The 21,824-nt window shown below is 56.7% G+C and overlaps 1 protein-coding gene across 1 annotated transcript; it reads right to left on the bottom strand.

Annotated features, from left to right (window-relative positions):
• Positions 1–1,233: 1,233 nt before the first annotated feature.
• Positions 1,234–14,792, bottom strand: ADAM33 (ADAM metallopeptidase domain 33). Its single transcript, XM_021689032.1, has 22 exons — positions 14,678–14,792; positions 12,552–12,631; positions 10,164–10,240; positions 8,343–8,421; positions 8,053–8,129; positions 7,778–7,967; positions 7,219–7,284; positions 7,066–7,137; positions 6,719–6,885; positions 6,544–6,628; positions 6,296–6,438; positions 5,605–5,782; positions 5,381–5,470; positions 4,976–5,171; positions 4,751–4,859; positions 4,460–4,658; positions 4,282–4,359; positions 4,091–4,199; positions 3,865–4,012; positions 2,717–2,808; positions 2,459–2,533; positions 1,234–2,204 (listed from the first exon to the last, which is right to left on the bottom strand). Exons 1-21 carry the CDS (start codon positions 14,775–14,777, stop codon positions 2,514–2,516), a joined length of 2,355 nt encoding a protein of 784 aa, XP_021544707.1. The 5' UTR covers positions 14,778–14,792; the 3' UTR covers positions 1,234–2,204; positions 2,459–2,513.
• Between the last annotated feature and the right edge of the window lie 7,032 nt (positions 14,793–21,824).

Genomic DNA, 21,824 nt, shown 5'->3' with positions numbered 1-21,824 from the left:
CCTTCTCTTGGGAATTGTAAGTAATAATAACTCCTTTCAGTGGCCTTAACCTCTCCATGTCAGTACTCAGGTCATCGTTATAAATCAAAATCTCATTTTGATAAATCAAAATCTTAATCAATTAAGACAGAAGGCAGCTTGGGGTCCCGGGGTGGTGCAGTTGGTTGAATGTCCGGACTCTTGGTTTCAGCTCAGGTCATGTTCTCAGGGTCCTGAGATAGAGCCCCGCATCTGGCTCTAAGCTCAGCGGGGAGTCTGCTTGAGAGTCTCTCTCCCTCTCCCGCTGCCCCTCCCCCTGCTCGCTTGCTCTCTCAAATAAATAAATCTTAAAAAAAAAAAAAAAAGACAAGGCAGCTTCAGAAAACTGTCTCATTCAACCTCTGGGGCTGATGGAATAGGAGCCAGCCCGAGCCCGGGGCTGCCTCTTCTCTGCTGCCCATGGCAGAGATGCTTGTTTGTAAAAATTCCCCCAAGTCTTCATGCGCTCTGAAACATGATTCTGCTGCTCTTCCCATCAAGAGGTAGAGTTTCTCTTCCAATCCCTGGAATTTGGGCTGGCCCTGTGACTTGCTTGTGCCAATAGAGCGTTATGGAAGTAAAATGTGCCAGTCGTAGAATCTTCTAGAAGCTTTGCAAGCTTCCACTTACTTTCTGGCAGGATTGGGACTGGGGTGAGACAGGATCACTATTACAAATATTTCCTTCTGCCTCAGGTTCCAATGTGGCTTGGCATCACACTGTCACTGATCTGGTCTTCAGTTAAAATCCTGATATTTTGTTCGTAATTGATTTTTTTTTGCACTGATTTTGATCTTTTAAAATATTGCATTAAAATATTACTTATCTTGATTGTCTTTCTTTTGTGCTCAAGGTAAGTGCATCACCTGCCTTACCCTAATACTGCTCTGCTCTCTCGAGTCCTCCCCAGCTGTCATGTGAGCAAGCCTGAGCTAGTCTGTTGGAAAATGGGTGCATAGCCCATTTGTCCACATCACTCTAGCCAACAGCCAGCCAACCCCAGAAGCAGAACTGCCCAACTGACCAGCAGCTGATTGCAATCATAAGAGGCCAACTGAACCACCCGCTGAGTTAAACCTAATTTGCCAATTCACAGAATTAGTTGTTTTAAGCTACTATGTTTTGGGGGTAGTTTTGTTATACAGCAACAGCTGACTGATACAGAAGGTCACCCAACAATTCTTTCATGAAGCACGGGGAGAGAATAAGTGGCTTCTCAGAATCTCCAAGGGAGGCAAAAGAGGTGGGGCAAAGGGGTCATTCCAGCTAGGTAACACCATCCCAGATACATTTGGGGCCCTGGCTGCCATCTGAAGCTCCACCTACCAGCTACCACCCCTTGGGACCCTCAGGGAGCCCCATGGGGTTGGATCTATATACAGAAAAGACTCACAGAGGCTCAAAGGCAGCATGTCTTTCTTCTGACTTCTACTTTGGTGTCCGTTTTAAAACAGCTCCCACTGTCCCCTCCCAGGGAATGGAAGAGAGGCTGAGTAGTGTCCAAAGTCGGGGGGGAGCGACAGCAGTCCCCACACTCCTCCAAAACCTCAAGTGGAGGACCAAGAACCGGGGTGAGGCTGAGGAAGCGTCTGAGGGACAAGATAAGGCAGGAAAAGGGAGGGAGGAGGGTCCCAAGGATTTTGTTTGGGTGTTTTTGTTTGTTTGTTTTTGCTGGGGCCAGGCTCCAGGGAAGTGGACTCTGTCTGAAATGTAGAGCCCCCAGAGCTGGCTTCTGGCCTGGCAGCTGCTGGCCTCTACAGAGCTGGGTCTGGGTAAAATACATGGAGCAGAGACACCCAGGCTCCCTGGACAGAGGCCTCTCCTGATGCCCATCATGACCCAGCCTCCCCTGGTGACAGGAGGTCAGTGACTACATGAACATTGCTCCTTGGACTGATAGATTCTTGGGCTGGAGTATGTACCTTACCAGAATTCCCTAGTCTTAAGGAATGCGGACAGTATTGGGCACCTTCTGATAAGGCTCTGGGGTCCTGGAGTCAGTGGGGCAAGCTCAACTCAGGGAAGAAACTTGCAGGCTGCCAAAGTACGTGAGGTCTGACTCTCTGGCTCTTCCCTGGGAGACCAAGTCCCCAGAGGGGCTGTCAGAGGTCGACTGTCTGTAAGTATCCTCATCTCGGGAGCTCCCTCTCACCAGAGACAGAATCTTGGCTTCTGGGCTTGACCTGCTGAAAATGAAGAGGAGGGATCACCCCTGAGGGCCAGGACCCCCTTTCCTCCCTCAGTGAAGACCAGTGACCCAGGAAGAGATACGACTTCTCTCTCTCCCACCCTGGGGGCTTCCAGCATCTGGTCTCCATGACAACAGCTTTTCCACAAGATCAAATCTCATTTGCATAATAACCCAAGCTCAGAAACCTCAGAGGGGCCGGCAGATGAGGGGCAACAGAGGTGGGTGGATGAGGTGGGGGGCCCCACCTACCTTGGGGTTGCAGGCAGCACAACAGGGCAGAGGCTTCTCAAGGTGGTTCCTGGGCTCAGGCAGAGTCCTCAAGGTCTGCAGCAATGGGTGGAGGACATATATTGTGACCACAGGCAGGAGTCCCTGGGGCAAGGTGGGCTCAGGGGCCTCAAGGTGACTGGGTGTTATGTGGAAAGGAGGGGGGCCCATCTGGAAGGAGGTAGAAGGCAAGAGCCCATCCTTCACTTCCCTCCCCATCTCCTCCTGTGCCTCACTCACCCAGGGACCGGGGCTCTCCAATGGCTGCTGGGCCCAACTCCATGGGGTGAACACTGCTGGGGGGGCGGTCCCTGTTTGGGGCATCTTTGGGCCTGAGCAGTGCAATAAGATGGCAGGAGGTTGGCACAGTGGTCCTGAGCAGGCATGCCCGACCTGAGTTCTGCCTTGAATGAGTCTCTACCCTTCTGGTCCACATCCCTGCCTCCAGTTCCCTTCCTGCTCCCTCCTGGGAGAGGCCCCTGGGTTCCAGGCTCCAGGTCTGACTCCTGCCCTCCTGGGGCCATGGGCACTTCTCTCTAGCCCTGACATTTCTCTCAAGCTCTGCCATCACCCCAGCATCCTGGCATCCCTCCAGATATTGGCATCACTCAGGTTGCCCCCCACCCCGCCCGGCCTCCAGGACCCCTGATGCTGACACACCAAACTCTGAGCACCTTGCTCCTCCCCCATAGACCTGCAATCACTGCTCATTGTGTCAAAGCCCTCTCAGAACCTGTGACCTGGCTGGTGCCCTGCCCCTGTCTGGGCTGCCCTCTGCCCCCATCTCTAGCCCAAGCCCTGCCCTTTCCTGCAGCTTGTCCGGAGTACTCCCAAGGCCAGGCTGTGTCAGATGTGCCATAGGGGGCCTCCCTTGACCAGCACCGGGTGATCAACCATGCTCAGGTACTATGTGACCTCCTCCCAGGTCACGGAGAACTGGGTGAAGGGCAGGCCCTTGGCACAAGGGCAGCCAGCCCCATAGCTAAGCAGCGGTATGGAGTGAAAGGATGTGCTGGGCCCAGCATCTGCGGACTTGAAAGGTGTACAGGAGACATTTAGGCAGAGGAAGTGGGAAAAGGCATGTGAGGCTAGAAAAGTCTTGAAGGGCACAGTGGAGCAAGAACCGAAGGATGAGTTGGTAGAATAAAGGCAGTCTAGGGTGAGGCAGCCCCCTGGTGGGAGAGACAGAAGAGGGGGTCAAGAGGGTCTGAACCTCAGTAACTGGGAGGGGTTGAGGGCCCCCAGGGATCCACACACACCCATTGTGGCCTCCTGCTCAGGGCTCCTTTCCACCGCCTCCGGCCACCTCTGTGCAGCCGGGGACAAGGTCTGAGGACCCCACCCCAGCTCCCCCAGGCAAGAACCACAGGAGTGGGCTCAGAGCCTACCCACGGCATGCGGCATCTCTCCTCGAGCCCCAGAGGCATTGCTGGAGACGGGACCCCGGCTGCCGGCAGCAGCACCAGGCCAGGCCAGCCCCCGGGAGCAGAGGCAGCAGAAAGCTAAGGATCAGTGCCAACAGGAAGGCCTTGTGGTCTGGGGACAACAGGGCAAGGCTGAGTCCTTAGCAGGTGCACCATCCCAGCCTTCCCCACTTGTCCCCCATGGACACACTTTCAGGCTGCATAGGGCCACTGTCCACACTGCCACCAAACCCTGGCTTGTCGCAGGAGGGCGGAGCCCAGCCCGGAGCGCAGTGGCAGTTTTGGTTACTGTTGCAAACCTACAGAGGAGAAGAGAGAAGGAGGATCCCATGGGATCAGGAACCCCAAGCCACCTGCCCCCATCAACTTTCTGACACTCACCCCATGGCCATGGCAGGCTGCCAGGCATTGCTCCAGCTCCCAGAAGGTAGTGTTTTGGCAACGCCTGTCCTGGCACACCTATGGGCAGGGTGTGCACCGGGCAGTCGGGGGGAGTGATGCTCCCCGCGCAGGATTCAAGCATTAGGGAGGGGCGGGGGGGGGGGGGTACAGGGCTCACCATGCTAGGTCCACACTGGGTACCTGGCTCTACCAGGCCCAAGTCGAGCACGTCCAACTGGACACCGGGCAGCACGAAGACTCCCCTGCAGGTCACCTGATGGCTGCCTAGTCCAACGGTGGAGTCCACGGGCACCGTGTGCGCCGGGCGTGGGCGCTGCTCCCCGCCCAGGCACTGCAGCTTCCCGCACTGCGCATCCCTGGGGAGGAAAGTGCAGGGTGATCAAACAGCGAGATGTGTCCTTGCCCCAACGCACTACGCAGCTTCCCCGCCCTCCCCTCCGCTCCTCACCTCTGCGCACAAGGCACGAAGCCACCCTTGCGGTCCTCGCCGCAGTTCCCGTGGGCGTCTCCCGCGGAGTTCACCGTCTGGAAACAGGCGTCCGGGGCTGGGCTGGAGCCTGAGGACGCATGGGCGAGACCGCGCTGGCTTCAGGGCCCCCGCCCCCTCCCGTCTTCCCTGGAGTAGAAAAGAGCGCAGGCCCGAGGATGGGCCGGGGTGCTCGGGTGGTCTCACCAGGCCCCCAGAGCTGTTGGCACTGCTGCTCGAGTGTAGGACACGCGCCATCCCAGCAGTAGCCCCGGCCGCTGGCGCAGGGCGAGCCGTCCAGTAGGTAAAGGTCCGGGGGGCAGTAAGGGGAGGCGCCCGTGCAGAACTCTGGGAGGTCACAGTCGCCCACAGCTCGGCGGCACGGCACGCCAGCCGGCTTCAGCTACGCAGGTGACCAGGTGGAGGGAGGGTGGCCGAGGCACAGAGGGACAACAGACAGGGAGAGATCCACGCCGTAAGCGCGGCTCAGAGGCTGGAGGGCAGAGCAGAGCCCGCACCCGCAGGGGGACCCGAGCGTGCCAGTCAGCCAAGACCACCAGGCCGGCTCGCAAGCGCCCCCTAACCCTCACCCCGAGCCTCCCACGCCCTCACCAGGCAGCGCGCGCAGCAGTCGCCGTGGGTGCACTGGGCCCCCGCGCGCAGCGAGCAGTTGTGGGCGAGGCAGCAGGCGTCCGGGCACTCCTGGAGCCAAAAAGGGGATGTGGGACCAGGTGAGGACGCCGCGCCCCAGACCTCGGGGGAGGGGGGCGGGCGGGGCGCCAGCCTCGGGCCCCCACCCCCACCCGCACCCCGGGGTCCGGGAGCGCGGACCTGACCTGGCTGGCGCCGCAGTCACACTCCTCGCCGTCCTCCACGAGGCCGTTCCCGCAGCGCGCGCGGGGCACCAGGAGCCTGGGGTCGGGTGCGTTGGAAAGGCACGCACCGCCCCCCTTGCGGAAGAAGGCGCGCAGCTGGCGCCGGCTGCAGGCGCTGAATACGCGCGGGAACGGGGGCCTACGGGCAGGGGAGGGCGTCGGGCGTGCGGGCACCGCCACCCTCAGCCCCCAGCTCGTCTCCGATCCCCTCCCACCACTACCCGCTGTACTTGGCCGCACAGCCCCTGGCTGCGTGCACAGCGCCTAAGGGACCGGCGGCCCGGATCCTCCAGAGGCAGAGCCGGAAGAGGGCAAGTAACCTGCACAAAGTCACACTGCGAGCCCGAGGCGGGGACCAGGCAGCCCAGGACTCGAGGTCGAATCGCGACCTAGCGCCGTTCCTCCCGGGGTTAGAGAATCCTCGCTAGAATGTTCTGAAAATAACCTTCATACTTGTGAGAATCTGCTTTTTCTGCGTTTCCTCCTTTTAAGCGTCATGAAGAACTCTCGGGGCGGTGCTATGGGCATATCCCCATTTTACGGGAGAGGAAATCGAGGGATAACCATTTCTTCCCAAGAAAGGCAGCTGGGGAAGGCCTCCTGGTCCAGCGGAGCCTCCCCCCGCAGCCCCTACCGACCGCGGCGTCCGTACCCAGTGGCCGCGGCCATGACGCAGCCGCCTTGCTCGGCCGCCGCCTCCACGCAGCAGCCGTCGGGGTCGTGGCTGAGGCCAAGGCTGTGACCTATCTCGTGGGCCATAGTGGCGGCTGCGCCAATGGGGAGCTCTGAGTGGTCCTGAGAGGGAGCGGGGACGGTCAGGGCGGGCTGCGGGGCCGCCTCCTCCCCCCCACCCTCCCCTTCCTCTGCTGCCCCCTTCCTATCCCCAGGGGTGGAGCTCACGGTGCTCACGCCTCCCGAGCTCTCGGCGCGACACATGCCCTCGATGGGCGCCAGGCCCACGGTGGTGCCCTGGAAGGCGCGACCCCTGAAGGCGGAACGCATGCATGGTGAGCCAGCCGGGCCAGGATTCTGGGCGGCCGGGCCGGGGCCCCGCGTGGGCATCAGAGGCACCCACGTGAGCAGCTGCGCGGAGTCGTGCGGCCGTCGTGCCCACAGCCCCCGGCGCCAGTGCAGGAAGGCCCAGAGCGTGGCATTCGCGTCCGGCGTGACGCGGCTCTGGTCCTGCTCCGTCCACACCTCCAGGCCGGTCAGTGCCACCTGAATGTCCAGAGTCCTGAGAATCTGCGGACGGGATGGGGGTGAGGACAGGACGTGCCACAGTGCCCGTGCTCCTCCGTGGGGGCGCCCTCTCTTCTCTGCTCGGGTCCGGGCCTCATCTCCAAGCCTGCCACACCTCCCCTAGGTCTTGCCAGCCCATATGACGGTCACCCCCTTTAGGGGTGTCTTTCCACCAACCCCAACCTGGTTCACATAGTTGGCCACCTCCAGGAGACGCTGTTTGGTGTGGTTCAAGTTCCGGTGCTGGGTCAAGAACTGGAAAGGCAGACATAAGAGGGTGTGACAGGCTGAACTGGCCCCATCCCACCCCGACAGCCCCCAGGGCCTCTGGCTCACCAGCGTGTGGTCAGCCACTATGTACAGCTCCAGGAACTTCGGGCTCCTGCGGACCTCCCTCCTCTCCTGGGGAGAGGCAACGGTGACCCTCAGCAGCAGGCTGCTGGGCTTGAGTCCTGACCACTAACCCCAATTCCCAGGAAGCAGAAAGTTAACTCTAAAAAATTGCTAGGGGGTGGGCCTGGGTGGCTCAGTCGTTAAGCGTCTGCCTTCGGCTCAGGTCATGATCCCGGGGTCCTGGGATCGAGCCCCACATCAGGCTCCCTGCTCGGCGGGAAGCCTGCTTCTCCCTCTCCCACTCCCCCTGCTTATTCCCTCTCTTGCTGTCTCTCTCTCTCTCTGTCAAATAAATAAATAAAATCTTTAAAAAATAATAAAATATTTTTAAAAAATAAAAAAAACAAAAATAAATAAAAATTGCTAGAACTTGTTTCTTCAGCCTCCAAATAAAAATATCAGGATCGGAGGCCCTGAACCGGGGCTGTGTATTCCTATGTCTTGTGATTTGGAGGGCTATGGATACTGCATTCCCATTCCCCCTCCTATCTGTGCCCCTGACCTTGATCTGAGTGGCACGAGAAAGGTTGGCCATGTCCCCTTTGCTCCTGGCATCCCTGTGGCCGCAGGTCCCTTTCCAGCCGAGCAGCTGCCCGATTTGGAACATCTTGTGAGTGATGAAGTCCTCAGAGTCTCCAGCTCGTCGAGGATGCACATAATAACTGGCATTCCTGTCCAGTGTGATCAGGCCCCTAGGGCGCGGAGGAGTGCAGAGGAGGGTGTGAGGGGACTCTTGCCCCAGCCCCAGGCCCAGCTCCCTCCCACGGAACTCCTCACCTCATCCCAGAGCAGGTGCTGAAGACTACCCAGGAGTCAGGGAAGCCCCTCACACGCCCATGGTAGTGGCAGTGGTCCTGGAGAGCAAGAGACCCAGCCCCAAAGCTCAGCCAGGGCTGAACTGGGAGGGGCAAGAGAGAGAGGGCATGGGGGTAAGGGGGGGGGGGGGCTGGCTCCAGCCTCTCCTTAAGAACAGGAGGAGAATGGGGAAGGAATGGTGGAGAGGTCCGCAGGGAGTGCACCCCCCAGTACCCCTTACCCTGTCCTCAGAGCCCACGGGAGTATCTCACCGTGTGGTTGGGAACCAGCACCACTGGCTGCCCATCTGGGCTATAGTGGGTTTCTGTGTATCCTGGGGCCAGCAGCCTGCTGGGAGGGGTGTTGTAAGAGTCAGCTAAAGTCAGCTAATTCAGCCTGGCCTCTTCCAGGATGCCCTCCAGCCTTCCCCCCTGAATGCTAATTGAGCAGCTCTGTGAAGCGAGGCACAGGGCTAGCACTGAGGAAGCACCCACATGTGTCTTAGGGAACAGACAGGAGCCGCCATGTGTTGCTCAGGTCAGAAAACCCTGGGCTAGAGGCAGAAAGGTGGAGGGCAGGTAGGAGCCTTGGCGATGGCTGAGGTGTGGGAAGTAGGAGTGTAGGAAGCACCAGGGAGGAGCAGGAATGGGGAAAGAGTCTGTGGTTCCTGTGGGACCTGTGGCAGGCAGCTGGGTCCACAGGTCTGGGGAAGGGCAGGAGGGAGGATTCAAGAGACACTGAGGAGGTGGGACCTGGAGCCAAGGAAGTGCAGCGGCCTCCCTAGGTGGCCCTACCTGCTGCTCAGCCTTGTTGGGCATCTGGTCAACCTTCTCTCGTCCTCTTTCCTGTCCCCAAGATCCTTCAGACCTTCTCTGGCCCCTCGACCCCACATAGCTCCCCACCCATCCTTCAGTGATGTTCACCCCATGCTTCCAGAGAAAAGAGAATCTCCACCTGCTCACAGCTGCTCCTGCCTGCCCACCTGAGCAGGAATCCCCATCCCCACCTTCTTCAGACCCCACTCCAGTAACGATTCCACCTTCTTTCTCCATCTCTCCAGGGCCCTTCCCACCAAGGTGAATCAATCATGAGTCCATTTCTCTTCTGTAAAGAAAATCCTCAACCCCATCTCGCCTTGACCTCTTTACTGCCAGACCAACCCAAAGACCTGTGATGCCTGCTTCTCCACCTCCTAGTCTTTCCTCCACCTTCTCTAGCTTGGCTCCCCCAATACACACAACACACTCAACCCGAGGAGTAGGCGATGTGGTCACCCCCTTTCATGTGTGGGGACGTTGAGCCTCAGAGGAACTGTGGTTAAATGTGGTGGAACTAGAATGTGTTCCTGGTCCATCTGGCTCCATGGGGGAGAAGTCAACGTGTGTAGGGTGCTTGGAACAATGCCTCTGAGGAAGCAAGCACTCAATGAATGATAGCTTTGGTAATTCCATCTGGATGGTTTCCAGACCCCACGCTCCATCTTGGACACCCACCCCACCCAGCCCATCTCTGCCTGCTCATTCACCAGCTCAGAATCTTTGGCTTTGCCCCATCCTGGACACTCAGCCTTAAAATGGCCTCTGTGATCTGGTCCTACTGGGACTTCCCAATTTTATTTCACGCTGCTCCCCTCCCTGCCGATGGAGACCCTCCAGGCAAGCCAGATAAATTGCCTCCCCCTGAATGTGTCTGGACTTGGTAGCCACAGCACCTTTTTCCCTGCTATCCCTCAGCCCAGAGCACCTACCCATTCTTGGAATCCATCTTGGATTCTCTTTTGACTAAGCACATCCTTTGAGCACCCACAGGGTGATGCTCACTCATTTCTGGCAGGAAGCTAACAAGGTGCTCCTGGGGCTGGAACGAGGAATGAGCCCCACAGCAGGGCTCACCCAGCCTCAGCAGCCTACTTCAGCCTTGAGGGAGCCGGTCATGGGCTGGCATGACTCTTCTTGTCACCTGTACCTCTGTTTCTGGGGCCCTCGCCCCATCCAGCCTCTCTCATGTGTTCGCCTCAGTGCCCCCCACACCAACCCCCCCTGGAGAGGGGGGCTGTTCTTGGCTGCTAGCCTCCTCCCCAGCCTGGTACTCACTGGTTCTTCTCCAGCTCCAGCAGGAGCTCCTGCCCTTCAGCCTTCAAGGCCACCAATCCTGTGTCTAGCTTCGAGACCTGGGCAAGAAGGAGAGCAGGGCTGAGGGATGGGCTCAGGGCTGGGATGGGGAGCTGGCTGGTGAGGGAGAGCGCAGGAGGCAGGGGGCAGTAGCCTCCCCCACTTGCCACAGCAGGTGTGGGTGTGGGTGGGGGTGAGAACATGCAGGCATATATGTTCCCAAACTCAGGATGCTTTTGGCTCTAACAACAGGCATTTGACCCAGCCTGCTAGGTGAACACCACATCCTCCGGAAAGATGAGACAAGGGGTCCCAGAAAGGTATCCTGCCTTACACAAGGTGACTGGGCCCTTCTTCTGGCCCTCCCTCCTGTTTCACAGCCAGAAGCCAGAAGCCCTCCTCTAAGTGGGGAGGACAGTGGCGTCCTGAAGACATTGGGTGGAGGAGCGTCGGGTAGTCAGGCTCAGGTGTCCTTACAGCCTCTTGTTTCTGTATCTTGCTGCTCCCCACTCCCTGTAGAATTCAGACTTTACTCCCTCTTCCTCCAATTCCGACAGACCGAAAATTTCCCTGGCCTCCTGAAGGCCTGCCCCACACCTGCTTCACTGAGCCCGTGAAGTAAACATTAACCCCCCCATTCCAGGCCAAGAGGAAAACATCCTGGGCCAGCCTCTCCTTCCCCATAGCCTCTTTGCCTCTCCCAGCCTCTCTTTCTCCATAGGCTCTTTGCCTCTCCCACCCTGCGGGATTACTCCATCTGCCCCTCCTTGTCCACTCTGCCTGGCTGGGGGCCCAGAGTTGGAGCTGGCCCGGGAGCCTCGTGGAGAGCTGCTGTGTCTTCAGAATGCTGGCCCCACCCTTGCTAGCCCTGCCCTTTTATCCCACCATGCACTGGGCTGGGCCCCAGGCCAAGGGGCTCAGATTCTTTTGGGGGCCTTTTCTCTGCAGGTGGGAGCAGACAACTCCCCCACCCCAGCCAAGAGACCTCCCCAAGGCCCCAGGCATGAGCTCACATGGCCGGAATGCCACTTACTTTATTGGAGAAAGGTTTGCACCAAGCACAGACAGCAGCCCCAGATGGAAAGCCTCCTCCTACCTCAACCCCTGCCCGGGCTCCCCTCTCTCTGTCCTTCTGCAGCCCCTCCTGTCCTTGCTTCCTGCCCTCTTGGTGACCCGGCTATTCACCTAGCACCCCATCCCTAACCTGGAATGTGGGTATTTCCTGCCACTTGGACAGGACTCCCTGCCTCAACTCTGTCTACTGTCCTCATCTTGGCAGGCTTCCTGGAGGCAGGGGAAAGGAATGCCTTCTGGGATGCCCTTCATCACAGCCCAGGCTGGACCGGGAGGGAGGACCACAGTCAGTGTGACTCCAGCATGTCCCTAGCCTTCCCCTCTGCCAGTGATGTCTAGGACAACCAACTCAAAGCTTGGGCCCGCTTGAATGGGGGCCCCTGGGGGTCTGGGGGACCCAGTGAAGGTCCTAGGTTAAAGCCTGCTGGGCCTATGGGGCCCTCCTAGACTTCATGACACTGTCGTCCTGCCTTCCTTTTTGCTGGCTTAGAGAGTAGGTTGTCCTCTCTTGCCTGAAAATTCAGGATGAAGAGGGCTCTCTAGACCTGGGGGGGGGGGGGGGATACTGGTCAATGGTTACAAGTCTTTCAGACCTTAGTGGGCCTCAGGCTTCTGGGCTTCTGGTCTCAGGCTGTGTGACCTTGGGCACTTTCTCCAACCTCTCTGGGCTTCAGTCTGCCCCTCTGTGAAATGGGGATACCAAGGCCACTGGCCTCCTGGTTTGTAGCACAGCTGTGTGACACATACAGATGGGGACACGGTTATTCTGGAAGTGTGTGATGGGTGGGTGTTGGCAGGAAGCTGGGGCAGAGCATCCTGGAGAAGCAAAATCAGGTGCATTTGGGGGGCACTCGGAGAGTGACCAGTGCCCCCTGACCAGAAGTGGATTCTGCATGAGCCAGGGAGGCTGAAGTTTTCCTGGAGGGAACAGCAATGTGTCCACAGGGTAACATATTCTAGTAAACTGGGCAAAAGGAAGATATTTGGGGGTTTTCTTAAAGAGGTCCCTGAAAAGTTTCAGGCCCCACAGATTCTGGCCCCACCTCTGCCTGGTGGGGTGGGGGTGGCCTGAATAATTCTGGGAGGGAGGGAGTAGGGGGAGGTGGGGGAGGAAGCCTGAAAATGACTTCCATGTGTGAAGGCTCATGTGAGCCAGATATCTCCCCACCCCCACCTGCCAACCCTCCTGGAAGGGGCCCGAAAGGCCCCCAGCCAAACTGCCACGCTGAATGAGGAGGGGCAAAGGGGCTGGGAGACCCTGGGCTCCTGCAGAGGGAAGGATGAGCTGGCACTGACCGGCTCCTCCAGGGTGACCATGCGTCTGGCTCGTGCATCCGGGACCCAGTGCAGGGTGACTGGTTCTCCAGGGCTGTTTCCTGGAGGGAGGACAGAGTAAAAGATGAGGGGGAACATAGGGGGGTGGGGACGACCAAGGGATGAGGTTACAGGACATCAGCTGGTTGGAATAGGAGACTCTATCTTCAACATTCAAAGGTATAGCCTGGAGAAGAGTGGCCACCCCTGGAGCATCCTTGGAACCAGGGAGGTGGCAGAAGAGAGACAGAGGAGCTCAGCTGGGGAAGTGGGAGCCCCACTGACCTGGGGGAGGCTTGGGGGTCAGAGGTCACAAGGAAGAGACCAAGGCCCCCAGTGCAGAAGGGAAAGCAAAGGGGAGGCAGCCTGGGGTATTTTTAGACTGGGCAGCAGATGCCTTTGGGGTGAGAGATCTGTGAAGAGAGGATGCCTGTGTCTCCGCCATCTGAGAAAAACAGCCGCCAGATATCTGGGGAGACCCACCTTGCCCAGAGCTCCCCTTGGGGGCTTCATGCTGGAAGCGGGACTTCCGGGGACTCTAGCTCTGAAGCCCCTTCCCTGGATCTTCAAGGTGGGGAGGCCTGGGGAACAGAGCCTGAGTGCGCCCGGGCCAGGCGTGCTTAAGGGGGCTCTGGAGGAATACCAGAGCCAAGCATTACTCAGAAGGCTCTGGAATGCTCCCCTGGAATGCTCCCTGCCCCCCACCCCACACTGGGTCCCAGAGGCTCTTGCCACACCCGCCCTGCAGGAGCCAGGCCCCAGGCAGCCCAGAGCCTGTAGGCAGCCCTCCCTGTCCTCTGACACAATCCCTGGGGAAGTGAGCCCAGCTCCCAGAACCGAGAGCCACCCAGCACCCAGCCAGCCCTGACCCCACGCTGAGAAGGTTGACTGCGGAAGTGTTCCAGCTCTGGCCAGTCCACCTCAACTCCTTTCTCTTCCTCCATCCTCTCCCCCAGACCCGGTCATCAAAGACCCGGAATAGCAGCACCTCTAGGAGTCCCCTTCCCCCAGGAAGCCCTCCCTGCTTGGATGAGCCAGTTGCTACGGTGGGGGAGGGATCTGAGTGAATCTGGGAGGAGTGGGGGGCAACCAGCCCAGAGAGGACTTAACTGGGTGTGGAGAACTACCTCTTGCTGGCCCTAGGCTTCCCAGGTAGAGAGGGGAGGGTGGGCCTGTGCACAGGTGTGCATGCCGGTTGGGGGTTCTCTTCATGGCACCCCTGAGGAGGGAGGGGGGGCAGAGATGGAGCTGTGATGATGAGGTTCAGGGAGCCAATGCGGTGTTGGGAAGCACAAAGCCCTTCTCCACTCCTCCCAGGGGTTATCTCACCTTCTCCTGACCCCAGGTTGAGGAGGAGGGAGCAGCCATCCCCAAAGGCATGAGGGCTCTCATCCCAGCCCCTCAGGGCCCCAGAACAGAACAGGACCCTATCCCTATTGGATACTCGCGCGCGCGGACAGTGCTCCCGAACCCAGTGCCCCCAGGCTGACCAGCCCGGCAGGGCCATTCCTGCCTCCTCCCCAGTGTCCGGTGTCCTCCCAGTCCCTCCACAGGCCACTTCCCATACAGGGTACAGGACTGGCCAGTCCTCCTATGCACTGGGGGTGTGGAGGTTAACTCCCAGGGCCCCTTCTGTCTGAAGCACCCTTCTCTATCTCACCAAACAAGGCGACAATATCAACAAAACACACACACACACACACACACACACAGCCCCAAGGCCCTGCGCTACTGGGGATGAGCGCGAGGCTGCAGGAGGGTGAGGGCACAGCAGGGACTCCTGGGACCCCGTGGGCTGCGCCTCAGGGATGGAGGTGCCGGGACGTGCACATCGGTGCATGGGGTCTAGGGGTGGTCAAGGCCGAGAGTCCTGGCAGAGGGTTTTGGGAACTGGGGCGGCTGCTCAGAGGGGATCGCCCCCCCCCCCGCCCCCCGTTTTGCCATTGCCACTGTGGCAGCTGCGCAGAGTGTGTCGGTCTGGGCCCCAAGTCCAGCCCCAGGACAGCTGAGAGTCCCTGCGCAGGTCCTGCGGAGACCCTCCCTGCCCTCCCAGCCACCGCGGGGGCGGACAGCGACATCCCCTGCGCCGCGGGGCACGTCCCACTCACCTTGAAACGCCTCGGCCCCCCACACCGGCCAAGGCAGCCGCAGGAGCAGCAGCAGCAGGCACGCCCGCGACCCTCGAGCTCTCGGGGCCCCCCGGCCCATCGCTGGGAGCGCCCCCGCCCGCCACACGGCGGCTGCGGGCGGCCGGGCCCCGGCTCCGCCCCGGCTGGATCCGCGCCGACGCACGCCCAGAGCAGCCGGCCCGCAGCCTCCCGACCCTCCCGCGCCACCCCGCACGGGGCCCCCACAAGCCCTGCCGCCCGACCCCGCGCGCCCTCGGGGAGAGGGAGCTGGAGCGGCCGTCTAAGCGCAGGAGCAGGGCCGGCGGAATCCGTGCGGCCCCTCGGGGCTCCGCCAGCGCCCAGCCGCCGGGTAGGTCCCCGCGCCCTCTCCCCGCGGGGGCGGAGCGGGGCTGGAGAGGGGATGGGGCGGGGCCCCTCGGAAGGGCCTGTGAGGGCCCCTGGGGGTGCGTGGGGGAGAGACCAGGGCGGGGGGCCGCCTGCTGCGCCTCGGGTCTGCGCAGGGAGCGCCCCCCGCCGCCGCCGCCGCCGTCCCCTGGGCGGACCTCTGTCCCCGCCTGCTCCCCAAGCCTGCCCAGAGGGGGCCCTGGTCCGAACCCGGCGGAAGTGGGCCTAGGAGAAGGGGGGCAGGCGCCCGCGAGGAGCAGGTGCGGCCCGGAGCTCGCCGGGGCCGCCGTGCGGTGGCCGCCAGCCCCTGTGGCGGCCGCGCGGGCGCCCGGGTGGGGGCGGGGGCAGCCCTAGTCCCTGGTGGTGGCCAGAGGGAACAATTGCACAAAGCCACCGACTCCCAGACGTGGGGGATCCTTTCTGCTTTCTGCTTTGGCAACATCTGTTTCTTTTTTAAAAGGTTTGTGTACTGAGTAAATTCGGAGAGCGAGTACACGGTATTCTGATAGTGAGAGATGTTAACTTTTTTTAAAGATTTTATTTGTTAGTTTGTTTGTTTGGGGGGGGATTCAGAGGAGGAGGGAGAGGGAGAGGAGATCTCAAGCGGACTCCCGGCTGAGCGGGGAGCCTAGGCTCAATCTCACTAGCAGACATCATGACCTGACTTGAAACCAAGAGTCAGTCGTTCAACGGACTGAGCCACCCAGGTGCCCCACAAGGGATGTTAGCTTTTAAGCAAATCTATTTGTTTTTGAGAACAAATGCGGAGGTTCCCTTAGGAAGAGTTCCAGCAGCGAGGGAAACCTATGTTGTTCTGATTCAAACATCAAAAGTTTAAGATGTTAAGAGATCATCCCTCCCTTTTCTGTCCCTCCTCTCAACCCACATCCCCCAACCATCGCTAAACCACTATCCTTAGCTTCTTGTGTAGATTTTCGATTATTTTATGCACACCCAAGACAATACAGACCTATTTTTTTCTCTGATTTACATTTCTCTGCACTTTTTTCCCCCACTTACGACACTTTGGAGATCCTTCATATCAGTGCATTTAGAGTGGTCTTATGGTTATTACTATTATCCTATTATTATTACTTCAGGTTTTTAAGTTAACTTTATTAAGATATAATTTACATACAATAAAGTGCACCTGGGGGTGCTTGGGTGGCTACTCGGGGGTCCTGGGATCCAGCTCTGGGTCGGGCTCCCTCCTCAGTGGAGAGCCTGCTTCTCCCTCTCCCTCTGCCCCTCCTCCCTGCTCGTACTATCTCAAATAAATAAATAAAATCTTTAAAAATAATGGGCACCTGTTCTAAGTATCCAGTTAGATGAATTTGATAAATTCATACACCTTTGTAATCACCACCATAATCCAGATACAAAGTTCCGTAACCAAACCAGGTAGGAGAGTTTGTCCACCCTGTGGGCAGCAGGCCAATAAAACTGACACTGAGCTTTTGCAGTGAAGATAAGCTATTTTTACTGGTATGGCACCACCCAGGAAAATGGGAAACTAAGGCTCAAAAGTCCCAAACTCCCCAATGGCTTGCAAGTGAAGGTTTCTAAGGGCAAAATTTGGGGCAGGGCTGTCCTGAGAAGGTGGGTGTCATTGACTGGAGGCCCAGGAGGTCATGTTAGCAGGTGCCCTGGTGCCATTTCGTCCGGTCCCCTGGGAGGTCTTTTTCATCTCAAGAGACTTGGAATCTGAAAAGTATATTTGTTCTTTATGGTAGAGGTTTCATTAGGTACATCCGGTAATAATATCCTTAGGGTAGTGCTGATTAACTACTTGTAAGCTAGCGGGGTTGCATTCCTGGAGGTTCCTTGGCCGGTCCAGTCCAGCCATGCCTGGAGGCAATAAGACCTCTAGTGTTCACTCTTTCACCTGCACTGACAAGGTGGATGCTGGCTTCAATTTCCATCACCCCCAAAAAGTTCCCCTGTGCCCCTCCCCAGTTACTCTCTCCCACTCCTAGCCCCCCAGGCAACCATTGATCCACTTTGTGTCTATACGTTAAGTTTTGCCTATTCCAGAACTTCATATAAATGTTGTTGTAAAGCATGTACTCTTTGTGTCTGGCTTTCTTCCCTCTATGTTTTTGAGATTCATTGACATTGTTTCCTCTTGTAGTGCCGAGTATGTTCCATGGGCTGAGGGAAGCACGCTTTCTCTATTCTCCAGTCAGGCATTTGGGGTCTTTTCCAGCGTGAGACTCTCCTACATGCAGCTGCTACACAATTTCTGCGAAGTTTTTGTATGAATCTATGTTTTCATTTCTCATTTCTCATCTGTGAAGACCCAGAAGTAGAAGGGCAGGGTCACATGGCAAAAGGGCATATTTAAGTTTGAAAGAAACTAGTTTCCAAAGCGAGTGTACCATTTTGCATTCCCACCACCAGCGTGGGAGAGTTCCGTTTCCTCCACATCCTCGTCAGCACTTAGTGTTGTCAATCTTTTCAATTTTAGTTATTCCAGTGGGTGCGCGTCCCCACCATTTTTTATAGTTGAATGCTGCCACTCATTCGTATGGTCCCCTCTTGGGCATATAAATGGTTTCCAGCCCTTCTGCTATTGCAAACCATGCTGTGATGGATAATTTTCTTTTTTTAAAGATTTTTTAATTTTTTATTTGACAGAGAGAGAGTACAAGCAGGGGGAGCGGCAGGCAGAGGGAGAGGGAGAAGCAGGCTCCCCGCTGAGCAGGGAGCCCAATGCGGGGCTCGATCCCAGGACCCTGGGATCATGACCTGAGCTGAAGGCAGCCACTTAACCGTCTGAGCCACCCAGGTGTCCCTGTGATGGATAATTTTATACATAAACCCATTTGTGAGATAATTTCCTACAAATGGGATTCCTGGGTCAAAAGATGTGTTTTTATGACTTGGGAGGATACACTTAAATTGCCCTTCAATTTGTGCCAATTTACAGTCGTGCCAGCAATATCTAGAGTGCCCCTTTGCCCACAACCTTACCAACACAGTTCTCAAACCATGACACACATGTCTGAAGGTAAAAGTGCAGTCTTAATTTGCATTCCTCCTAGCAGTGAGCTTGAATAACTGTTCAAACATTTAAGAGCCATTTGTATGTCTTGCTCCCTGAATCATGTTTCTACTGAGCTGTTGGTCTTTCTCGTAGCAACTTGAAGGAACTCTTTATATATATAAGGGAGATTTGTCTGGAATGTGAGTTGCAAATATTTTTCACAGTTTGTGAAATGCATTCAGCTTTTGTGTGTGGCTTAGTTCAGTTATTTTCATTGCTAACTAGCATCTGATTGTGTGAATATAACATTTTTTTCATTGCTTCTCTTGTTGCTGGACATTAGGGTGGTTCCTAGTTTTGAGATGTTACTGTGGACATTTGTGTGCGTGTGTCCCCAGCTTCCTGCCTTCGCCTGTCTTGCTCCTTTCGTCCATTTAATGAGCTCCCCCTTGGAGCACAGCCTGACATCACTTGCACATGGAACCTCATCTTGGGGAACCAGACCTAATATAGACATAGGCGGTCATGCTGGGGACTCCAGTATGGGCAGGCTGGAGAGACATCAACCCCTCCCTCTGGGGATGAGTAAATGGGGTCACCATGGGTGCCACCAGCAGCAGAGGCCACCTGATCCTCCTGCTACATGAGCAGGGGGATGGAGGGCAGAAAGCAAAGCATCTTATCACACCCTGGGTGCATTTGGCTATCTCTTCTTTTAGGGAGGATTTGGGGAAGAGTCGGGGTGGACAGGGAGATCTAGGCTTCCATCTTTAACCAGGAGCACAACTAGAGATTCCAAAACAAAACGTGGATCTTGAGGAAGGGGAAATTATGGAGACACAGTCCTAACCATGATAAAGGAGTCCTGAAGAGGAAGAAGAGAGAGGCAGCTAAGAGAGCCCCAGAAATCACAGAGATGGGACAACACCAAATGTGCAGCCTGACAAGTGAGGACATGGAGGTGGCTTGAGCCCTAACTGAGCTGGGGGGCCAGGGAAGCAGAACAGACTCCTCGAGCGGCCAGGCTCTGAACACGGAGGGGAGGCTTCACTGTGGACATCAGGGTCCTCTCGGGCAAGAAAATAGCAAACTGGTGAGCCCCTATTCCCACTGCAGACATAGGCTTTGGTGCCTGTTTGTCAAGGGGTCCTTCCTGACCTAAAGCCTGGTTTCTATCCCCTGCATATACCTCTCCCTGCCCATTTCCTTGTCTCTCTCCCCCCAGATCCTGAGGTCCATGGGGTCTGGGGCTGTCTTTGTTTACTGCCTGGCACAGGGTCGGGCACACAGTCAGTGCTAATAAAACAAGGTGGGTGGGGGTTGGAGTCATCCTTGCAAAGTGGATGCCTTCCCAACCCGGGTGGGCTATGTCCAAGTATATCCGAGGAATTTTCTGCAGAAATCTCAGAGCAGCGATTTATTTGGAGGTTGCCAAGGAGGGTGTGGGGCCACTGGACCAAAGTTGAGAAGATGGATCCCACAAGTAGCCGCTGTGGGAAAGATGATGTCTCAAGTGGCTTTGCTGGAGTCACTCTCCCGAGGGACACTGGGGAGTGTCCTGGGAAGAAGGCTAACCAGGGAGAGTTAAATCTTTGAAGTGCTCACGTAATTTGGGTGACATCCACCATCTGTAAACAAGACACATTCTGAAGAATGACCCAGAACAGGGTGACTGTAAACATTCTCCTACAAGCCTCACAGTAGATAGAGCCCTTCATCCTTTGGCGTAGCTACCCAGGGGTGGAATTTCAGGGTCATAGGGCAGAAGTGCTTCCACTTTAATAGATAATGTGAGACAGTTTTCCAAAGTCATCGGACATTCTATATGATTCCATTTATATAAAATTCAAAAACAGGCCAGTCAAATCCCTGGTGTTAGATAACAAGATAGAAGTTAACTTCAGGGGGCTTGCAACTGGGAGGGAGCTCAAGGGAGACTCCGGGGTGCTGGTAATGGTCTGTTTCTTGATCTGGGTGCTGGTTACATGGGCTTGATCACTTTTCGGAAAGTCACCGAGATGTATACTTACAGCGTGTGTGGTTTTCTGTATGTGTGTCACACGTGAATTAAAAGTTTATTTCAAAAGTCTTGAGGTGCCTCAGACCTCTGAGGAGGGACACAACTAACCCCTCTGAGAACCTTCCAATCCCAGGTGGACCTATGTCCCCTTGGAGATGCGCAGAAGCAATCCTCCCCGCACCCTCTCTTCCCTGGACAGCCTAAGAACATCTGGCTGCATTTGGCTTGCTCTGTCTCTGTCCCATTTGGGGACACCCATTTGGGTGCACACTTTCCACCCCCGCCCCACCCCCCTGGACAACAATGTAGAAAAACCAGTGCTTACTAAGTGCTCACGTACTGCGTGCCAAGCAAGGTGCTGGTGATGTGGCCAGAGTTGGTGAGCAGCACCTAGAGCCTCACGGAGCAGGAAGGAGCACACATCTCTTGAGCATAGGTAGTTTGCGGCAAATGTCATGTAATTTGCACTTGCTGACCACCTCCAGCAGGCAGTCTCCCAGAATGAGCTGCATTCACAGTTAGATCTTCCGTGTCCCAGTGCAGCCGTTTGGGTTGCAAGAAGGAGACTCACTCCAGTTACGTCATAGGATGGATGTTTATTGGGTGGACATGCCAGACAGGCTCCCAGGAAGAGTCTGGCAATCAGGCAGTACAAGGAATGGGACCTGGGGCCAGGAAGCTCCCGGCCGTGTTGCATGGAGCTTACTCAGCCTCCAATTTCTTCCCAACCTGTTAGCCCCTCTGACAACTCCCCACTACCCTCCAGGTTTCTCAACCCAAATTCCATGCAGGCTCTTTGCACCTCCTTCCATCTGCCACCAGGCGGTGAGGGGAGGCACTAGCCCGCCCAAGAACTGCCTCCTCTCAGGCACTGACGTCATGGGAGCAAGTCATTCCTTCTTTGTGACCCTCATTCCACTTAACAGCCCCTGGCACACAAGACCGAGTGAGCCCACTTGATCACGGAGAGGGCTGTACCTGGAGCAGAAATAAGGATGCTCTCCACGCTCCCTGGGGACAGGAATGGGGGCCCCTCTTCTTCCAGGGGCCTGATAAAATGCCTGTTCAGGCAACCCCATTGCCTGGCATACCCTCTTCCTAGGGAGCACCAGAACATCTTGATTTCCTCGGTCTTAATGTGTGAGAGAGACTCCCTCCTCTGGGAAGCCCATGAACAGAATGACCAGGGACACGTCCTGGCCTTCAGGAGATGGGCACTAAAAATGTGGCTTGCTGGCAGCATTCCCACCAATGTCAGAAGTCTCAGGGATGAGTCCATGGTTGGGAATTCTTTGGAAATAGAATAAAAACTATATTTCTCAGAACCCCTTGCAGCTTGAGGTGGCCACGTGACTCAACTCTAGCCAATGGGGAGTGAGTGGAAATGACCCGCAACTTCTGGGTTGTGTCCACAATGGGAATGGGTGTGCCTTCAACTTCCTCTTCTTGCTGGAGGGAATGTGAACACAGTGGGGCCACCATGAACCTCACAATCAAAGGTAACATTTCAGGGTTGGAGAAAAATAAGATAGAAGGATCCAGTATTCTGACACCTTAAACTACCATAGCATACCCAGATTAGTATGGGAGAGAAAAATAAAATTCCCTCATGTTGAAGTTACTGTATTTGGTCTCTTGTTAGAGCAGCCTAACTTCTATTCCAGTTACTACAGAGTGCTTTTGCCAGCCTGTGAGGATATAGGAAGCTCCTCTTCTTTTCTAACCCATCCAAAAAG

This window comes from Neomonachus schauinslandi, chromosome 10 (genome assembly GCF_002201575.2).
Source record: "Neomonachus schauinslandi chromosome 10, ASM220157v2, whole genome shotgun sequence".
Lineage (NCBI taxonomy): Eukaryota > Metazoa > Chordata > Mammalia > Carnivora > Phocidae > Neomonachus > Neomonachus schauinslandi.
The sequence above is the reverse complement of the archived record's forward strand: the minus strand, read 5'-3'. Positions and strand labels throughout refer to the sequence as shown.